Source organism: Lygodium microphyllum, chromosome 2, assembly GCF_053477565.2.
Source record: "Lygodium microphyllum isolate KBCC chromosome 2, Lygodium_microphyllum_v1.1.10, whole genome shotgun sequence".
Lineage (NCBI taxonomy): Eukaryota > Viridiplantae > Streptophyta > Polypodiopsida > Schizaeales > Lygodiaceae > Lygodium > Lygodium microphyllum.
Window position 1 is genome coordinate 56,321,096 of NC_141136.1, and position 19,815 is coordinate 56,340,910.

Genomic DNA, 19,815 nt, shown 5'->3' on the forward strand with positions numbered 1-19,815 from the left:
CGTTCCCCAAAGGGAAACATTCAAAAAGTGTCGGATACTGTTGTGAATGCCGAAAGTGACCACAAGATATCCAGATTGTGGCGATTCGCATGCAGACTGTCGAACTGTCAGGAGCAGGGCAATGTGTACTACAACTCACATACATTTGTTTCAACCTCTAGGTAAGAGAAAACTGCACGTTGGACTACAGTCTCCTCTCTCTCATTTCAAAATAATTACAGCTCTCTCTCTCTCTCTCTCTCTCTCTCTCTCTCTCTCTCTCTCTCTCTCTCTCTCTCTCTCTCTCTCTCTCTCTCTCTCTCTCTCTCTCTCTCTCTCTCTCTCTCTCTCTCTCTCTCTCTCTCTCTCTCTCTAAAACAACTATGTTTTCACAGTAGTCTCTTTCTCTCTCTTAAAACACGTTGAGTCTCATGGAGGGTCGAATAATGCTTTTGATTCCTGATTTTGTAAAAATCAAGGCTTCTTCAGGATCAAAGCATTTGGCCAATAAGAGATCTCAGTCTAGTTGGTGGAACAAGGTTGAGAAAGTGGACCATTATGCATCAAAGGAAGGTGCAAAGAAATGGAAATGCAAAAGGTGTGAGCAATTGAAAACAGGAGGATCCAATCGTGTGAAGCAACACTTATGTCATGTTGACATCGGAGCCCAAATAAATTTTTGCCCAAATACCACACCCAAAAAGCGAAGGTAGCTCTTGGCAAAGTACCCAAGTGAAGAAAACAAAGCATGTGCAAGGAAAAAGCAAGCAATGATACATCTTTTTTTCATGGACAAGCTAATGATATAGTCTTGGGTGATGGAGTCATGCATGGGAAACTTGGAACTTTTGCATCCTCACAATCCCATCATGGAAAATACAGCAAGCAAGAAACCTTGGGAACAACTTAGAATCCTCATAAAAAGGACAAGGTGGATGCAATTGTGGCAAGGTTTTTCTACCATGATCATGTTGCATTCAATGTTATGAGATCTCCCTACTTCCTTGAGATGGTCCAAGAGATTACCAAGTATAGTCCAACCTATAAGCCTCCATCATATAAGACACTGCGTACTACTTTGTTGCAAAAGGAAAAGGATGCAATTGAATGTGCTTTGGCGACTGTGCAAGAAAGTTGGGTGAAGAATGGTGTCTCTTTGATAGCAGATGGGTGGAGTGATACTCAAAAACAGTTCATCCATGGGATGGTTGCTTAGTCCTGAGAAAAGATGCAATTCATTTCCTCACATGATGCCTCAAGTATAGGAAAAAGTACAAATCAACTTGTGAAGAAATAAGCAAAAGGTGTTGAAAAAGTTGGGACTGAAAATATAATCCAGTTTATTGCTGATAATGAGGCAATAAATAGGGCAACAGGTATGAGACTTGAGGTGAGATATCCGCACATCACATTCAAGCCATGCTTTGCTCATTATTTGAGCAATTTGTTGAAAGACATTGGTAGCTTGTCCCAAATTGATCCCTTCATCCAAGAGAGCAAGGATATAATTAGTTTCATCCAAAGCCATCAGTTCATTCTTAGTGAGTTCCGTATGAGATCACCTAAAAAAGATCTCTTAAAGCACTCTAAGATGCGCTTTGGCTATAACTTTCTTATGACAAAGAGACTTGGGAAGGTAAGCTTACCCCTGAAGCAATTGGTGGTAAGTAATGAGTGGATGGAATAGGCTACTTCTAGATCAAGGGCTGGTATAGCAGTAAAAAACATCATACAAGATCATGCATTTTGGAATGAATTAAAAAGCATCAATATTGTCATGAAGCCAATCATGCGCTTGATGCGAATTGCAGATGGATGCGAGCCATGCATTGGAAAGGTCTATGAGGGGGCAGATCGCATGATTGAGAAGCTAGGATACCTTGGTTTGGATGATGCAAATCAAGAAGTCCGAGATTTATGTGAGGCAAGATTGAATAATTATCACTCACCTATGCATACATCAACATATGTATTAGATCCAGAGTTCCAAGGGTGTGATCAAGAGAAGGATGAAGAGGTAATGCAAGGCTGGGACAGTGCTTTCTAGGTTGGTTCCCATTAATTCTAAGAGAAGATTGGTGAAAGATTAGCTTGGTTTTTATATAAACAAGTTAAGAAGGCTTGGGTCAACTAATGCACAAATAGATCGATTTAAGATTGGGGCTGCCTTGTGGTGGGAAGATTATGGGCACGTACACATGAGCTTCAAACATTGGCAGTGCGGATTTTGTCTCAAGGTGCAAGCTCCTCTCCCATTGAGCAACTATGGAGTGTATTTGGGCATGTTGCATCTAAAAAGCGGAATAGGTTTGGGACAAAACAAGTGAATGACTTAATATTTGTCATTGCAAACTTGCACTTGCTTGCAGATGTGGCTTCCCTCAAGGTAGAAAAGTTTATAGCTCTCGATGAAGAAGAGTCCTCTGATGATGAGGATGGGGAGACACCTATGCTACACATATGGCTGATAATCAAGATGCTTTGGAACTTACAAATGCTGATTTTGATAATGATATGGCTTTCTTAAACAATGTGGATGATAGTCTTGCTCCTAGTGGTAGCCATGTATGATCCAATGGTTACTTTGAGAGACTTTCAAACTCCAAGTTGCCATATTTTGTCAACTATACTTGTTACTTGATGCTTCTTGACTCTTTTATATAGTATAATCCTAGGTTATCATCTATTTTGTACTTATAAGTTATGTGTCATTTCAATGTAACCATCCTTTCATCTATGAAAAAGACTATCATAAATTGTGCATGTTTTTTTCAAAGAGCTTTTGTGAAATATATAAATGAATAGTTTAAAATATATAAATCATATATAGAGTACAAGTCGTTCCCCTTGGGGCTTTGTTCTTGTTCCATTAGGACCCCGCGTTCCCGTTCTCGTCCCCGTTCCATTACTACTATGCTGTGGAAGCAATTGCACCTGTCGATGGAAAGTGTGACGAGCAACTGGGCTAGATGAGCTAGTGGCTCTATGGGGGGAAGGGGGGAACTGGGCTACTGGCAAGGAGAAGATATAGGCGTGTGAGGCTCGTCACTCCCTCCCTGTAAAAGAGGGGAAAATTGAATCCGAGCGGGGGGGGGGGGGGGGGGGGGGGGGGCGGGGGGGAGGGGGGACACATGTATTAGGTGAGGATTAGGGGGACTAGTTGGCGAGGGAGATGGTAAGGAAGAGGAAGAGTGAGGGATGTTGGGGTGATCGAAAGTATGTGGCAGATTTGAGGGGGGGTGAGTGGCCGCGGAAGGGGGCGACTGTGGGATAGGGTTGGGGGGCAAACCATGAGGTGGGGGGTGAGCAAGGAAGCTGGGGGAGCTCGGGGATCTTGGGTGGGGTGAGCTATGACGCCTCAGTGGTTGGGTAGTGGAGGTGGAGGCTTGTGATCTTGCTAGGTGGAACGACCGAGGGGCTACTGCGGGGTGCTCTGACGAGGGCCCGTCGCCCGCCCTCCTACTTTACTGTCATGGCCGTGTATGAGGGGCTGGCTGAGGCCCCCCTGCCATCTCTCTCTTTGTCGTCGCTTGACCCGTGTAAAACCGTCAACATCCACCTGCGAGTCTGCCAGTTAAGCTACCTTGGCTCCAAAACGTGTGCAATCTGCTACCTAATGCCCAAAGTCATGGCATCAAAGGCACTGACCAAGCTGCCCTATTACAATAACTTGCTACCTGAAAGAGTGTCTGCCTGCCTCAATCTCAAGAAACTTAGGTATGTTTTTTGTATCTTCCACAACCACCCATACCTTCAAAACTCCTACGACTATCATTGCATCTGCGAAGGAGGGAGGAAGAACTGTGCCGAAAAGCCATCCAAAGTCCTCCACTAACCAACAATACTCTATCGCCAATCCGAGGAATAGAAGGGTGACCGGGTATCTAGGAAACTTGTTGTGGAGTCCGAAATCCTCCACTGTAAAGCCACTATACCAGGAAACCATATAGATGACCCCCTTCGTGGAGGCATAAGGTGAGCTATCCACTAGATCACGGGCTGCATCCACGGAGGTAAGTCAGACCATGAAAATCCCCTAACCCATGAGAACTGCGTCCACAATTTGCATTGTGCCAATGCCTAGCATGGAGTGGAGCCAATCCCGAAGTTGGGCCCTGGATGGACTGTCCTACGACCTATCCAAAGATTGTTGTTTCTTTCAATTCCAGCTCTGTAGCACGGATGGATAAGAGCTATTCCTCAGAAAGGAGGACGCACAAGGTGTTTTGACTGGGGAGCACTCGCAGAATGCACCGGCACCTAACTAAAGGTTTCCATTGTGCATCACTGCTGAGGACCTGTTGAGCTAGTTGCTGTGATACTGGGGGGAATGTTGCTGCATATGGAGGGAGCAACGATTGCTAGTATTATCACGTCTCCGTAGTCGCAAGAAACTCCTGCTGAACTTGCAAAGGAGAAGCAATCAACAGAGCAGACGAACGTGCAGCATAGGATGGAGGCACAAGAGCAGGTCGACTGGGGATGCCTTTTCGAGCGTGAGGCAGAGGACAGAGCCACCACAGCAGGTCGATGATGGAGGACGAGCATTGACGCCCGTTATTAAATTATCATAATTATACCCCATTTCTCTCTAGGGGCGATTATATTGGGAAGAGAAATGCAAGCTTTTCATCTAAACTAAGGAATCAGTGCGACTTTGCCAGTTTACCACCCTCAACCATATGGTATGCTGTTATATACAAAACTTCTACTGATGAAACATGGTCCACTAAGCTGTTGATGACACGTGTTAGCAAACATCACATAGTGAGCTGCCAATTCAAATAACAGATTTTTGTACTTTTTAAGAACACTAGGGAGGCATGCAGCCAGCTGAAAACTCTACATGGTGTGTGTGCAGGACCATTTTGAAATCTGTACTTTCCAGAGAAAGCCATGTCCAGTAATGATCATGCTCAACTTCCACAACACCTTACAACTAGAATGCATCAGAAGAGCTAATTCCACAAAGCTTCAGTACAGTGGTGTAATGTCACAATTCCTTGAAAAAGACTTGCACTTCTGAACATAAAACAGGTTAATTTTCTATGCAATTTGCCTAAGCCCTCAACTTCTAATGTCTTTCAATGCATGATAGTAATGCAGCTGGTGATTGATTTTGATTCTCCAATAGAAAAAGAAAGAACTTTTATGTACATCAGCACAGCTGTTTGCCACTGGTATAACTTAGATCTGACGCCTTAGAAAAGATTGTAAGCTACTGCTAAGACCAGCACTAACAGCTTGAGCTAGTTGACCCACCTGCATCAAAGAAGTAATGGCCTCTAAGATTTAATTTAAACTGCAACATTTGCACAGTAATTAACTCCAGCTTTTTTCCTGTGATTAAGGGAATCACTCGCTTGCTACTCCAGGAAATACCATGTCTCATTGCATGACTGGTGATTGATTTTGATTCTCTGATAGAAAAAGAAAGAACTTTTATGTACATCAGCACAGCTGTTTGCCACTGGTATAACTTAGCTCTGACGCCTTAGAAAAGATTGTAAGCTGCTGCTAAGACCAGCACTAACAGCTTGAGCTAGTTGACCCACCTGCATCAAAGAAGTAATGGCATCTAAGATTTAATTTAAACTGCAGCATTTACACAGTGATTAACTCCAGCTTTTTTCCTGTGATTAAGGGAATCACTCGCTTGCTACTCCAGGAAATACCATGTCTCATCGCATTTAAGACCTAATTTCAAGTGCAACATTACATTTTGATTACACCTGCCTCATACCTCTTGAGCTGTTTTCCTGCAATCAAGAGCATCCTTTACTCGCCTTTCCAGGAAAGACCATGTTTCGTGAAAATCTGTAAAAGCCACTAAATTTATGTTCGATCAAGAAATCAGTACCAGTTATATCCTAAAAAGCTGGGTAAGTGTGTACCAGGAGAATAATCTGTCAGCATATAAAGCTCTGTAGCTGTGTAGACAGCAGCCAACATCCCCCTTTTCGCATACCAGTCCATGTCTGAAGACCGATCACCCACAGCATGCCATATTTCATCAATTAGAACTGCCCTTTGCTTGAAGGATGTAGGCACGTTTGCAGGATGTGCCTGCTATAAATACCAGTATGAGACTTTGAAAGTAGAAGTTTTGGGAATGAAAAGGGTGGCAGGAAGATGTAACATGAACCTGAATGCTCAAAGCCTGTGCCCAACGTGATACATACGGGACCTGCATTTCTAGTCGGATCCTAACAAGCTTTGCAATTCTCTCTTGGAGCATCAACTTCGATAGTTCATCCTCTTGATCTTCAACTACATCCAGTAAGTTTTGCAGGCACTCATCCATGAAAAACTGTATGTAAAGGGAGCCTTGTCATACAAGGTTATTAAGGGTTAAGAGAGCAAGACAAGGAAGAGCTTTCTGAAACAACAAAAAAAGCTGCATGTGATAATATCCAAGTTGCCTGCATTGTCGATTCGTAGTTCTTTTTTTCCTGACATGATTTGATTTATAAAAAGAATTAACTGGCACGATTAAATAGAGAAGTTGAAGGAATTTCTCAACTCACTTCTACCAAATCAGCTTCTTTTCTTGGGAAAGCTCCGACAATCGCAGGTGAAAGCCCCACATCTCTCGCACCTGCTACAATGGCTGCTTCAGACCATCCAAGTTTTGGCTGCTTGGTCAAGCAGGACAGCTGTGAGAAATAAAAAACCCATAGCTTCCTGCACAAGTAGAGCACATCAACCTACCACATGCCGCAGTGCAGCTCTTAGAACTTGAGTTTTTTCATCAACGGCTTCTGTGGTTTCTTCCTCTTTTTTTGCTTCTTGCTCAGCATTGCCCTGTGAACCTGCAATATTGTTGTTCCATTAGATGGTTGTCCAGGCATGCACAGATAATTTCCAAAAGAACTTTTGTGCTAGAAAATTGAAGTGTCCATAGCCAGAATTGTAGGTAAAGGGATAGCAGCTAGCTAACTCTCAAATCATCCTATAATCAGAAAACTGTAAAAGCAAAAGAAACATTGGTCCAAAGTCTCATCCTTGATTTGAGTTGCTCACCCTGTTCTTCAGTTCTCAACTTTTAGGAGTGAATTTGTAATTTTATGCTGAAATCTCTGATAATAATTCAACTTTAAATAATTGTTGAGTGTAAAGGCCTTTTCGCTACACTTCCCGTGTATATATTTACTTGTACATGTGTCTGCACCCTCGCGTACCATACCCTAAGTATAAATACATTCTTTTATTCTTTGTGTGTACCACACTAGTACACGTGGGTGTGAGTGTACCATACCCTAAGTATGAATACATTCTTTTATTCTTTGTGTGTACCACCTGGTACACACCCAACTAAAGTCTCCACTCTCTGCACTCTCTACTGCTGAACACACTCCATTCTCGCTGCGCACAACACCTGGGCACTCTCGTTCCCCTTCAAACTGGTATCAGAGCTGTGGCAAAGGTGCACGCACTTCCCGAGGATAGTGTAAGTCAGCTCCAGCGTGCACGCGCAAAGAAACATCAGGTGATAGTGTTTCAGGCTCGTTTTCTGTTCAGAAAGGTCAGACGCAGTCTTTCTAGGTCAGCACAGGTCAGGTCGTCACTTTTCACACACGTACATACTGGGCAGGCAGGCAGGCAACGATTCAGTTTCAAACTGGGCAGGCGGGCGACAGGTCAGTTTTGACCAGGCAACAGTGTCTCCAGGCAAGCGATAGGTCAGGTTGGTCAGGCACAGGCAGCCCAGTTCAGCATCTGTATTTTCATCAAGTTTTGGGCATTTTTCGTCATACCTTTTCTTAATTTCTGCAAGCAGGTCCCCCTGTTCACTGACGGGGGTTTGCGTGTGTAAGCACAGTTCTCAAATTCGTGCAGATTTGAGCCCGAAAATTTGGGGCTTTTCCCAGATTTGATGTTGTTCATGCAAAACAGTGACATCTGACCCAAAAATTGCAGACATTGTCTGCATTTGCTCCAGAAATTTTGAGGTTTTTCATGTACAAGTGAAATTTTGCTCAGCTGAGTCAATTTCACTGAAATTTGTGCACATTAGAACCTCGAAATTTTGGGGTTTTTGCAGAATTTGTGAAATTTCTGCAAGATTTGCCTGTATTTGACACTCAGGATGATGTATTAATGCAATTGGGGCAGATTTAATGCAAAAATTTTGGGGATTTTCCCATCAGTGATGCATTTTGAGCCAATTTATACTTTGACAGTGAAATTACAATAGATTCACTATTGAGTGGGAGAAATTTGGACTTGGGATGTATCAAATGTTGTAAAAAGGGAGCTTCTCTTGGTACATGTATTGCTGAATGCTCATTGTGCAATTAAACAATGGTACATACAGCACTGGGCTATTGCATTTGGGTGTTATGGTGATGTAATATTGAAGCAGGAGCTGTCTTTTATGCATATGTATCAAATTTGGTTCATGTATATGCTCTAATCAGCCCTTGGGACTGAATTGCAGCAAAATATTTGCTTCTTGGGCACTTTTGGAAGTGCAAAATCGCATACTTGCTGTTATATTCCTCAACCTTGCTATTGGCTGAAAGTATTCAACGTTTTATTATTGGGATAAAGGCCCTTTATTCACCTCCGTGTATTGTACACGTGTATTATTTAGTTGTACATGTGAATGCACCCTTATGTGCCCTAAGTATAAATACATTTTATTCTTTGTGTACCAACCCATTGTTGATGCACCCAAAATCGTATCGTACTCTCTCTCTCTCTCTCTCTCTCTCTCTCTCTCTCTCTCTCCTCCAATCACTACACACTCTCAACAACTAGTATCAGAGCCCAAGGCTCTACACGCTTCTCGAGACCAAGGCGCAATTGACACGTCGTACAAGCAGCTCGAGCCAGAAGGCCTGTGCAGCACAGGTCGTATTGAAGACCACCAGGGGTCCAGCGAGCGACCAACGGTCGCTGTGCGTGGTGATAGGGGTGACCAACATGGAGGCTAGGCGGCACGTGCAGACTGGACACAACAACCAGGCATGGACCTGGAAACCAGCGTGCGTGGCGACCAGGTGACGGGGACCAGGCGCACGCAGCGGGAAGGACGCCAACAATGGGCAGTGACCAAGCGCACGACGGATACCAACAATGGGCAACCCGTACACATAGCAACGACCAAGTGTGATAGGCCTCGTGTCAATCGCGTCAGTCACGTGACGGGGCAAGGTCAATGGACACCCCTCCCCACCTGCGGTGATCTTTTTTTTTTTTGCAAATCTGGCCCGAAAATTTGGGGATTTTCCTAGATTTGATCCCGTTTGAGCTTGGCAATGACATTTGTGTCAGAAATTGCAAACATTGTGCATGTATTTGCTATGGGCAGGATGCACTCAGTTTGCAGGGTTATTGTGATGCAAATATGGCAGGTGACTTGGACACTCGCATGTCCACTAGAGGGTATGTCTTTACAGCTGCTAGTGGGGCCATTTCTTGGTGCTCCAGGTTGCAAAACATCGTAGCACTGATGTTTACCGCAGCACAGAGGAGCGGGAAATGGAAGAAAGGAAATAGCAAAAGGCGCAAGACAAAAGGGAGAAAAACGCGCTTTAACCGGTAACCAGACCCTGAAAAAATTAAAAGCACGGGCACGACCCTCAGGAAATCTTAGAGTCGGCCCAAGGAAAGTAAAAGAGTAAAAAGCGCACCATTAAGTGTGAAAGCGCTCCTGAATCCTTGTAAAAGGGCGCCAGGCTCACTCCTGTGCAAATTGTATGCATTAGTTGGAAATAGGATAGATTAGAACAGTGGGAAATGAGAAATAGGCCTAGGCTAATGGCTGGCCATGTAAAAAAAAGGGGATGACCGCCCATGAAAAGTAGGGCATGTATATAAAGTTCAAAAAGTGAATGAGAATATCATTCTTGTGTGTGGCCAAAGCTTCTTCTTCTTCTTCTCTTGTTTCTTGCCTCATTGCTTGTGCTTGAGAGAGGGATTGAGAGAGTATGAGGGAGTGTGAGGGAGTGAGGGAGTGATTGTGTGAGAGTGAGGGATCTTGGAGAAGAAGCTCTCCATCTTCTCTCTTCATCTTCCCCTCCTCTCTTCTCTTCTCTTGTCTCGTATGTGGCTATGGAGGATGGAGCTCATGGGAGAGAGATTGAGGTTGCTTGAGCTTGCCTCAAGGATCGTGAAGCTACCGGTGTGCAAGAAAGAGGAGGGTACTCGATCGAGCATCAAGGTAAGCTCACTACACCCGTAAGGTAGGCAATGCGCGTCGGCTATGTAAGAGGTAGCCATGGCCGCTCGGTTCGAAACATTTAAGCAATAAGTGGTCCGTAGGTCTTGGGGTAGAGCTTATAGCTTCGGGTTTGCAGCCCGAACCGGTGCTCGAGATAGCTAGGAGATTTAGGAGGTTTTAATCCGTAAAACAAGTATTTTGGTTTGTTGGAAGCATTAGTGTAAGACTACCATTCTGCATCTCTATTTTGCATTTTGGCTGCACTAGATTAAGGTTAGATTAGGTTAAAAAAAGAGAAAACAGAGGTTTTGGCTGCTTCTGGAAACAGGGAAACAGGGGACTAAATTCAAATTTCTGGGTAAAACAGGGAAAAGGGAACTGGCTTTAAGGTTTTGCAGTGCTAGGAAAGGACCTTAAGAGGCTTGGGAGGCCAGGGCAAACCTCATTTCACCGGTTAGCTTTGTGTGAGAGAGAGAGAGAGAGAGAGAGCTTCTGGTTACCAGGAAGAGGGAGCGCTATCACGATTCTGGGTGCCATCGATTTGTGCTGCTCCAAGTGAGTCTAGTGTTTCTTAGTAGTGCCCTGATCAGATCTAGAAAGTCTCTTGTGATTGTGTGCAAGAAGGCGTCAAGAGGGATCGACACGCGTCGGAATCGCGCCTGCCGAACAGACGCAGTCGGACCAGGTCTCAGTGGTCCGATTCCTAGAATCAGACCACCCGAGTCCTGGAGTCGGACCGTCTGACTGAGAGAGTCGGACCAGCCCTGTCCGATTCCCAGAATCGGACAGTCCGATCGGACGTGCCACGTGGCACTCGGACCGCCCATCATAGTCGGACCATCCAACACTCGGATCGGACCAATCAATTTTAAGAATCGGACCACGCTGTCCAACTGCAAGAATCGGACCGTCTGACTCCTAGAGTCGGACCAACCCTGTCCGATTCTGGGAACCAGACCATCCTGCCAGAAGGAAAAATAAGGATCTTAGGTTGACTCTGCCACAGACCTGACCCCAGGACACAACCTTGAACACCCCCAAGACCCAGTTTGACTATTAGAACCTCAGAGACTAATCGAACTTAGAGCAGAATAGAGAACGCAGCACAGACCTTCGGAAAGACCATAGAATAGCCAGGAACCGAGCTTAGAACTCAAATCAGGCTAAGAATGTGGAGAGAAACAGAGTGGAGTTCGCATTAAACGCTTTCTACATCAGCACTTCACTCTTGTGTTCCACTAAGCTTGCACTGCAAGAAAAGAGAAAAGCCTGTTTTCGCACCAAGCACCACGAAAGCACTAAGCATAACGTATGAATAAGGATTGCAGTTGCTTTCAAATAACAAGGAACACATCGGGATATCTAATAACATTAAGGAACCCACTAGTAGGAGAAGTGTAAACGCCCCGAACAACGTAGTATGCTTAACAATTATGATATTCGCTTGTTTTCGAGATTTAATATAAAAGAGAATGAATACTTAAAGCTGAAAATGAAAATTACTCACAAAATTACAGCCATGAAAATGTAAAAGTAATGGAGACAAGATTGAGGGTTGAAGATGGGCAACCCCCCCCCGAAGGAATGCATTTCTGCTCAACCCAAGTCCCTTAGGGAAGAGCTCAGTTACAATCAACCTGAGAGTGAGAAGAAGTAATTCTCACTCTCACAAGATCATGCAAAGATGTACAAACACACATGCATTATCTATTATGCAATGATAAGAACTGATTTCTTTACAGTATGAGAGAAGAAAAAGGGAAATTCAGCCTTTCTCCATCGTTGATCAGCAGTACATGGATAGGGCTTGCTTCTTGTAGCTAAAATGGAAGAAAAAGCTCGAGAAGGAGGTGTTGTGATGAATTTACAGGCTTGCTGTCCTGTAAACAGCAGTGATAGAAGAGGGAATATGGAGGAATTTGATAATGAAGAAGTGGGGGATGATGATGGGGATGGATGGGGCCAGTTTCTGGCTATCTGTGGGTGCTGTACATGAGTTTACAGCAAAGAAAAATGATGATCAATGAAGAAAAACGAGCTCTTATTTATAGGAGAGGCGAAAGCTAGTACAAAAGGGGAAAGTGGAGTAGCACAAGACAAGTGTCCAGCCACATGTCATGAGATGTGACAAGTGGTGGGACACTTGGAAACTTGTGTGACAAGTGTCTTGACACTTGTCTCTTCTCTATGGCCTTCCTTTTTGGGTTGAATACTGTCAAGAATAGAAACAACCAAATTTAGTAAGCACAGTCAGAGTACAGAACTTACTATTTTTAGAATGACATCCCTATTTTTTAGGACTAGCATTTTTAGGCTAATTCGAGGCTCCTAAATTTTAGGGACCTCCTAAAATTTAGGGATCTCCTAAAATTTAGGGACCCCCCCAATATGGGTGTCATATGAAAGCTTTTTCCGTGTACATCGCAAAAATGGTATCCGAATCTTCATGTGACTTTCCTATGCAAAGAAATGTGCATTTCAAGCTTTCAGCCCACACATGCACATTATACAAGCATTTCATGATCATGCCATCTTGTTGATTGTAACTGTCTGTTCTAGTGGATCTAGCCCACACTTCAAGGCATCAATCCTTTCTGTGTGCGAGTCTAACCCTGATATGCGTGAGTTCTAGTCACAGGCGCCCAATCGGGTCATATAGGTGGAAGTGTGAACTATCTTTTCTCTAACCCACCGCGTGGGTCCACCATAACCTGTGACCACTCATCAGTGGCCAGCTCCAATGCACTTTTCTTTATGTCTAATTAGTGCAAAGGAAATAAATTTAATAAATCATTATATAGACAAATTAATGAAAAAGGATACAAATTCTGTTTCTATAGAGTTGTGACAGCCCTCTGGCTTTTATTCAGCTGTCCTCAGCTGAAAAGCTTCTTAATATTGATATAGAATATTTGGGTAATCCTTCATGAATTTTTCATCTACCCACTGTACATCTGTTGTGGGTAGATTCTTGAATTTTAGTAAGAATTTTTGTGTCACAAGGCCACTTCTCGTGGTTCGATCCTTGAGAAACAAAATCTTTTCAGGTTCCAAGAGTTGCTCTGTTTCTTCAACTTCTGGGGGATCTTCAGTAATGGGTTCCTTTGGTTCTGGTCCTATGTAAGGTTTTAGCAAACTTACATGAAAAGCGTTATGTATTTTCCAATGAGCAGGAAGCTCAAGTCGATAAGAAACTTCATTTATTTTCTCAATCACTTTGAAGGGTCCAAAGTATCTACTGGAGAGCTTTGGAAAAGATGAATTTTGACCAGAACCTTGTTTGAGCCTGCTTTTATCAAACTTTAGCAAGACATATTGACCTTTTTCAAAAGCCAAAGGTCTTCTTCGTTTATCTACTTGCTTCTTTTGTCGCTCTTGCGCAACTTTGATAGTGGCTCGAACTTGATCCATTGTTGTTTTTAAATCTGAAGCAAACTCATCAGCAGCAAAAATCTTATCTTTAGTGCGAATAATTGGAGGAGGAATCACTTTACCCTGTACTATTTCATTTGGAGCTTTCCCTGTGGACGAGTGCACTGTATTGTTGTAAGCAAATTCCAATAATGGAAGATATTTCTCCCATTGTGACTTATGTTCACTAACATAAGCTTTCAACATATCCAAAAGAGTGAGATTCATCACCTCTGTTTGGCCGTCAGTTTGAGGATGAAAAGCTGAGGAGAACTTTAAAGTGGTTTCCAAATTCTCAAATAAAGCACGCCAAAAGTTACTTGTGAATTTGGAGTCTCTATCTGAAATGATCTCAGAAGGCATACAATGTAATCTGAAGATATGTTGAATGAAAAGTCTTGCAGCTTGTGCGGATTTCAATGTTTTATGACATGGAATAAAATGTGATTATTTGCTGAATAAATCAATTATGACCCAAATCATATCATGACCTTGAGGTGTTCTTGGAATACCTGAGATGAAATCCATTGTGATAGATTCCCATGGATCTTTGGGCACTAGAAGAGGTTGCAACAATCCTGGAATCTTCTGCCTATCATATTTGGATTTTTGGCATACCAGACAAGCCTCAATGAAGTTATGTGTATCTTTTCGTAATGTTGGCCAATAAAAGTAGCGCTCAATTGCACTTAGAGTGGCTGCCCTCCCTCTATGCCCTGCATAAGGGGGTTCATGACTTTCTTTAAGCACCTTTTGTCGAACAGGAAGAGTGACACAAAGGCGATTGTTCATGAGAAGGTAACCGTCCTTGATGGAATAATCTGGATGAGAACCTCCTTGCTGTAAATTTGACCAAATTGCTGCAAAATCAGTATCTTCATCATAAATATTCTTCATCGTTTGAAAATCTTCATGATGAGCCACTGTAATAGTTGCAATGCGAGGCACTCTAGAAAGTGCATCAGCAACTACATTTTGTTTCCCTAGAGTGTACATAATTTGAAAATGAAACATAGACAAGAAATTTTCCCATCTTGCATGTTTCTCCTGCAAATGCTTTTGAGTCTTGAAATACTTCAAGCTTTGATGATCGGTTTTAATAAGGAATTCATTGTCTAAAAGATAATGTTTCCATATCTTTAAAGCATGAACCACTGCTAAGAGCTCCTTTTCATAAATGTCATACCTTTTCTCCACATCATTTAGACGGCGGCTTTCAAAGGCTACGGCATGGCCTTCTTGATTTAGCACTGCACCAATACAATCACCGCAAGCATCTGCTTCCACCACAAATGGTTTTACCAGATCTGGAATGATAAGAACAGGTCCAGAAGTAAGAGCTATTTTCAGCCTTGTGAAGGCTGCCTTCTCTTTTTCCTTCCATTGGAAAGAGATCTTCTTCTTTGTAAGGTCATGAAGTGGAGAAGCCATATGTGCAAAATGCTTGATGAAGCGGCGGTAATAAGAACATAAGCCAAGAAACGATCGCACCTCATGTACATCACGAAGATGAGGCCATTCTTGGATTATCCTGATCTTTTCAGGATCCATCTGAATCCCTTCAGAAGAGATGACATGCCCAAGGTAATTTATTTTATGCATGAAAAATTCACTCTTTTTACCATTTACCAAGAGTTGATTTTGTTGTAGTAATTGTAGAACAATTTCCAAGTGTTGATGATGCTCCTCTTCATTCTTGCTAAAGACAAAAATATCATCAAAGAAAGTACCGACATATTGTCGATGCTCTCTAAAGATGCGCTCCATCATTCGATTAAAGGTGGCTGGTGCATTGGTTAATCCGAAAGGAACCACCAAGAATTCATAAAGACCGTATGAAGTGCGGAAAGCAGTTTTGTGTACATCTTGTGGTATTACCCTAATTTGATGATAACCACTCTTTAGATCAATGCGGCTGAAAACCTTTGAGCCTCCTAGACGATCCAAAATGTTGTCAATTCTGGGAATAGGAAACCGATTCTTCACAGTGATTTTGTTGAGGGCTCGATAATCAATGCACATCCTGAATGTGCCATCTTTCTTTTGAACAAGAAGAACCGGTGAACAAAATGGTGAGCTACTTGGCCTAATTAGCCCACGGTTGAGTAGGTCTTCGACTTGCTTTCTGATTTCTTCTTGTTGAGGACGGCTCACACGGTATGGTGCTATATTAGGAGGAGAACTACCCGGGATAATATCAATATGATGGTCTTCTGGCCTTTCTGGGGGAAGCTGATAAGGAAGATCTTCCGAAAAACAATCTTTATACTTTTCCAAGAGCTGAAGTTGCTCTTGGTTTTCAGCATTCATATTATCTTTTACATCAGTGACATAAAGCAGACAACATTGAACACAATCCTTAATTGCTCTAGAGACTTGCATATGGCTTACCATTGGTATGGTGTCTCCAGAAACTCTAGCTTGGATCTCGTACTTCTTGCCTTTTGGTGAGTTCTACCTTTTTTTTCTGAGAGAAGATGGTTGAATCTACTCTATGATTCCAGGGCATGCCAAGAATCACATCGCAACCATCAAGGTCTCCGATACAGAAGGTATCTTCGTCACTGTAGCCTTGAATTTGAAACTTGAGCTTGCCAATGTAGGGTATCACAGTCTTCACTGTGTCACCTTCATCAGCATTCAAAGCTTGGCGAACTTCTGCCGGAGTGTCCATCTCTTCATTCTTTAATCCAAGCTCTTTAGCTAATTGCAAGGAAATAATATTTTCATTCGCCCCAAGATCTATCAAGAATAGTGCTTGCTTACCTTGCAACTGTCCCCAAGCTTTTAATAATTTGCGCGTCTCTGGAGTGTGAGTTGTGTTTGCAACTACATCACTAATAGCATTGATTTTCACTGGCGACTTAGGCTTGTTGTCAGAAACCTTGCTTTGTCCCTTGTTTGGACATTGCTTCGCTATGTGGCCTGTTTGTCCACATTTAAAGCACTTCCCTTCTTTCATGAAGCGTTGCTTTTCTTCTTCGGAAAGCTGCTTTGCTTGTGGGTATAGATTGGAGCGAAATTGAGGAGCATTAGGAGGTGCATAGGGCTTCATCTTCTTTTGATTTGATGGCTGCTTTTGCCACTATTTTTGTCCTTCATTTGGGACTGAATACTCCTCATCATCAGCTACTCTCTTCTTATCATTCTTTTGGAATGATTTGTTGCCATTGTGCTCCATTTCCCATGTCTCAGCATGGTCAATGAGTTCCCTGAGACTAGAACAATGATAATGATTAAGAGCAGTACGAAGTTTAAAATGCAAACCTTCTTGAAACTTCCTAAGCTTTTCCGAACTGCTGATCTTCTTGAAATGTTGGACCTTCAAAAGTAGCTCCCAAAATCTCTTGGTATAGTCACCAAGTGACTCATTTTTCTTTTGCCAAAGCCGATCCCATTCCATTTTTACATCTCTTTTGAAATGAACAGGAAGAAATTGGCTTTGTATCAGGCGAACAAAGGACCGCCATGATTTTGGGGCAGCATGATCATATTCCAACCCCGTCCACCAAGTATGGGCTAAGTCGGTTAAATGTAAAGCTGCAAACTTAATCTTTTCTTTTTCTTTATACTTGTCACAACCATACAAAATTTGAAATTGACGAATAAACTTCAGAAGAAGATCAGGATTTCGGGAACCATCATACATACTGAACTTGATCTTCTTTTCAAGTTGAGATAGTGACTTAGTCTTCTTCTTCTTCTTATGCCTTCGTCCACGCTCGGATCTTGAGGTTGAAGATGATGAAGTGCTTGATGGGGATAAAGATGGAGACGAGGGTGAAGAATGTCGACGCCTTTGACGATGATGAGGTCTTCCACGAGAAGGGTGAGACTCTTCATTACTAGAAGAGGATCCATCAGAATAGGCGCCAGATGACTTTGAAGAAGAGGATGAGCTTCGACGCAATCTCTTTCTTTGTCTTGAAGTAGAATGGGACTGCCTCTTAGAAGTAGTTGGACTTCTTGATCGGCTCCTTTCATTGGTATGGCTTTGTCTCCTTGAAGTAGATGGGCTTCTTTCCTTGAATTCTTTGGGATTCTCAACTTTTTCTAGTTTGAGAAGTTGCTCACGAATTTGCTGATTCTCCTCTCTAAGACTTTGAATGGCTTGAAGGATAGCACTCGATTGATCCATTGAGACTAAAGAAAAAAATATGCTCAAGCACTCAATGCAAGGGCTGAAAACAAACAAACTTATAGTTGTAAGCACTACCAGTGTTGGGGGTGAGGACCGAGCCAAAGCTCTGATACCACTGTAAACGCCCCGAACAACGTAGTATGCTTAACAATTATGATATTCGCTTGTTTTCGAGATTTAATATAAAAGAGAATGAATACTTAAAGCTGAAAATGAAAATTACTCACAAAATTACAGCCATGAAAATGTAAAAGTAATGGAGACAAGATTGAGGGTTGAAGATGGACAACCCCCCCCGAAGGAATGCATTTCTGCTCAACCCAAGTCCCTTAGGGAAGAGCTCAGTTACAATCAACCTGAGAGTGAGAAGAAGTAATTCTCACTCTCACAAGATCATGCAAAGATGTACAAACACATATGCATTATCTATTATGCAATGATAAGAACTGATTTCTTTACAGTATGAGAGAAGAAAAAGGGAAATTCAGCCTTTCTTCATCGTTGATCAGCAGTACATGGATAGGGCTTGCTTCTTGTAGCTAAAATGGAAGAAAAAGCTCGAGAAGGAGGTGTGATGAATTTACAGGCTTGCTGTCCTGTAAACAGCAGTGATAGAAGAGGGAATATGGAGGAATTTGATAATGAAGAAGTGGGGGATGATGATGGGGATGGATGGGGCCAGTTTCTGGCTATCTGTGGGTGCTGTACATGAGTTTACAGCAAAGAAAAATGATGATCAATGAAGAAAAACGAGCTCTTATTTATAGGAGAGGCGAGAGCTAGTACAAAAGGGGAAAGTGGAGTAGCACAAGACAAGTGTCCAGCCACATGTCATGAGATGTGACAAGTGGTGGGACACTTGGAAACTTGTGTGACAAGTGTCTTGACACTTGTCCCTTCTCTATGGCCTTCCTTTTTGGGTTGAATACTGTCAAGAATAGAAACAACCAAATTTAGTAAGCACAGTCAGAGTACAGAACTTACTATTTTTAGAATGACATCCCTATTTTTTAGGACTAGCACTTTTAGGCTAATTCGAGGCTCCTAAATTTTAGGGATCTCCTAAAATTTAGGGACCCCCCCAATATGGGTGTCATATGAAAGCTTTTTCCGTGTACATCGCAAAAATGGTATCCGAATCTTCATGTGACTTTCCTATGCAAAGAAATGTGCGTTTCAAGCTTTCAGCCCACACATGCACATTATACAAGCATTTCATGATCATGCCATCTTGTTGATTGTAACTGTCTGTTCTAGTGGATCTAGCCCACACTTCAAGGCATCAATCCTTTCTGTGTGCGAGTCTAACCCTGATATGCGTGAGTTCTAGTCACAGGCGCCCAATCGGGTCATATAGGTGGAAGTGTGAACTATCTTTTCTCTAACCCACCGCGTGGGTCCACCATAACCTGTGACCACTCATCAGTGGCCAGCTCCAATGCACTTTTCTTTATATCTAATTAGTGCAAAGGAAATAAATTTAATAAATCATTATATAGACAAATTAATGAAAAAGGATACAAATTCTGTTTCTATAGAGTTGTGACAAGAAGACCCCAAGACTTAGACAGGTGCCTGAGTGCCCTACTAGTAGGACCTAGAGAAGACACGAAGACACGGAGAGGAGTAATATAGAGGATTGGACGCTGCCGAAGCTGCTTGGATTTATTGACAACCTCATGGAGCTGGAAGCAGAAACAATGTCAGGATCAAGAGGCAAACGAGAAGAGGACCAATTAGACTTAGGAGAATTTCCAATCTCAGTCCAGGAACTGGTCCACAACTACGATCTACTCACTAGGACCGTGATCCAGGGCAGACTTGTAGAGGAAGTGGTAGCAAACCTGGAAGAAGAGAAAAGAGCAATCAAGAGAGCGCTAGAAGGCATAATTGCCTACAACCATGAGCAAAGAGCTAGAAGGCTACAGCAAGACGTAGATATGTACGAGGCTAGACGAGTGCTAGACCTAGCTGGAGCGGCCAAATCTGGACCGAATGTAGAGAGGGAACGGGCAACAGAGGCTGATATGGCATTGAGCGAACAGGTAGCAAAGCGACTCTTGGACAATACGTCCGTTGAACAGAGCGCTACTGCCCTAGCCACCGCGCTACTATC

The 19,815-nt window shown here is 42.8% G+C and overlaps 1 protein-coding gene across 2 annotated transcripts in view; it reads right to left on the minus strand.

Annotated features, from left to right (window-relative positions):
* Nucleotides 1–5,059: 5,059 nt before the first annotated feature.
* The window catches only part of LOC148039763 (ubiquinone biosynthesis COQ9-like protein), a 33,348-nt gene continuing 18,592 nt past the window's right edge, over nucleotides 5,060–19,815 (minus strand). The window contains exons 2-7 of one of the 2 annotated variants that reach the window (XM_087693778.1): nucleotides 6,691–6,791; nucleotides 6,507–6,614; nucleotides 6,125–6,289; nucleotides 5,874–6,048; nucleotides 5,723–5,796; nucleotides 5,060–5,534 (exon numbers count right to left, since the gene is read on the minus strand). In XM_087693778.1, coding sequence (XP_087549904.1) covers nucleotides 5,460–5,534; nucleotides 5,723–5,796; nucleotides 5,874–6,048; nucleotides 6,125–6,289; nucleotides 6,507–6,614; nucleotides 6,691–6,791 — 698 coding nt within the window. In that variant the 3' untranslated portion in view covers nucleotides 5,060–5,459. The remainder of the gene's footprint in view (nucleotides 5,535–5,722; nucleotides 5,797–5,873; nucleotides 6,049–6,124; nucleotides 6,290–6,506; nucleotides 6,615–6,690; nucleotides 6,792–19,815) is intronic. The other variant, XM_087693785.1, reaches the window with a different exon arrangement.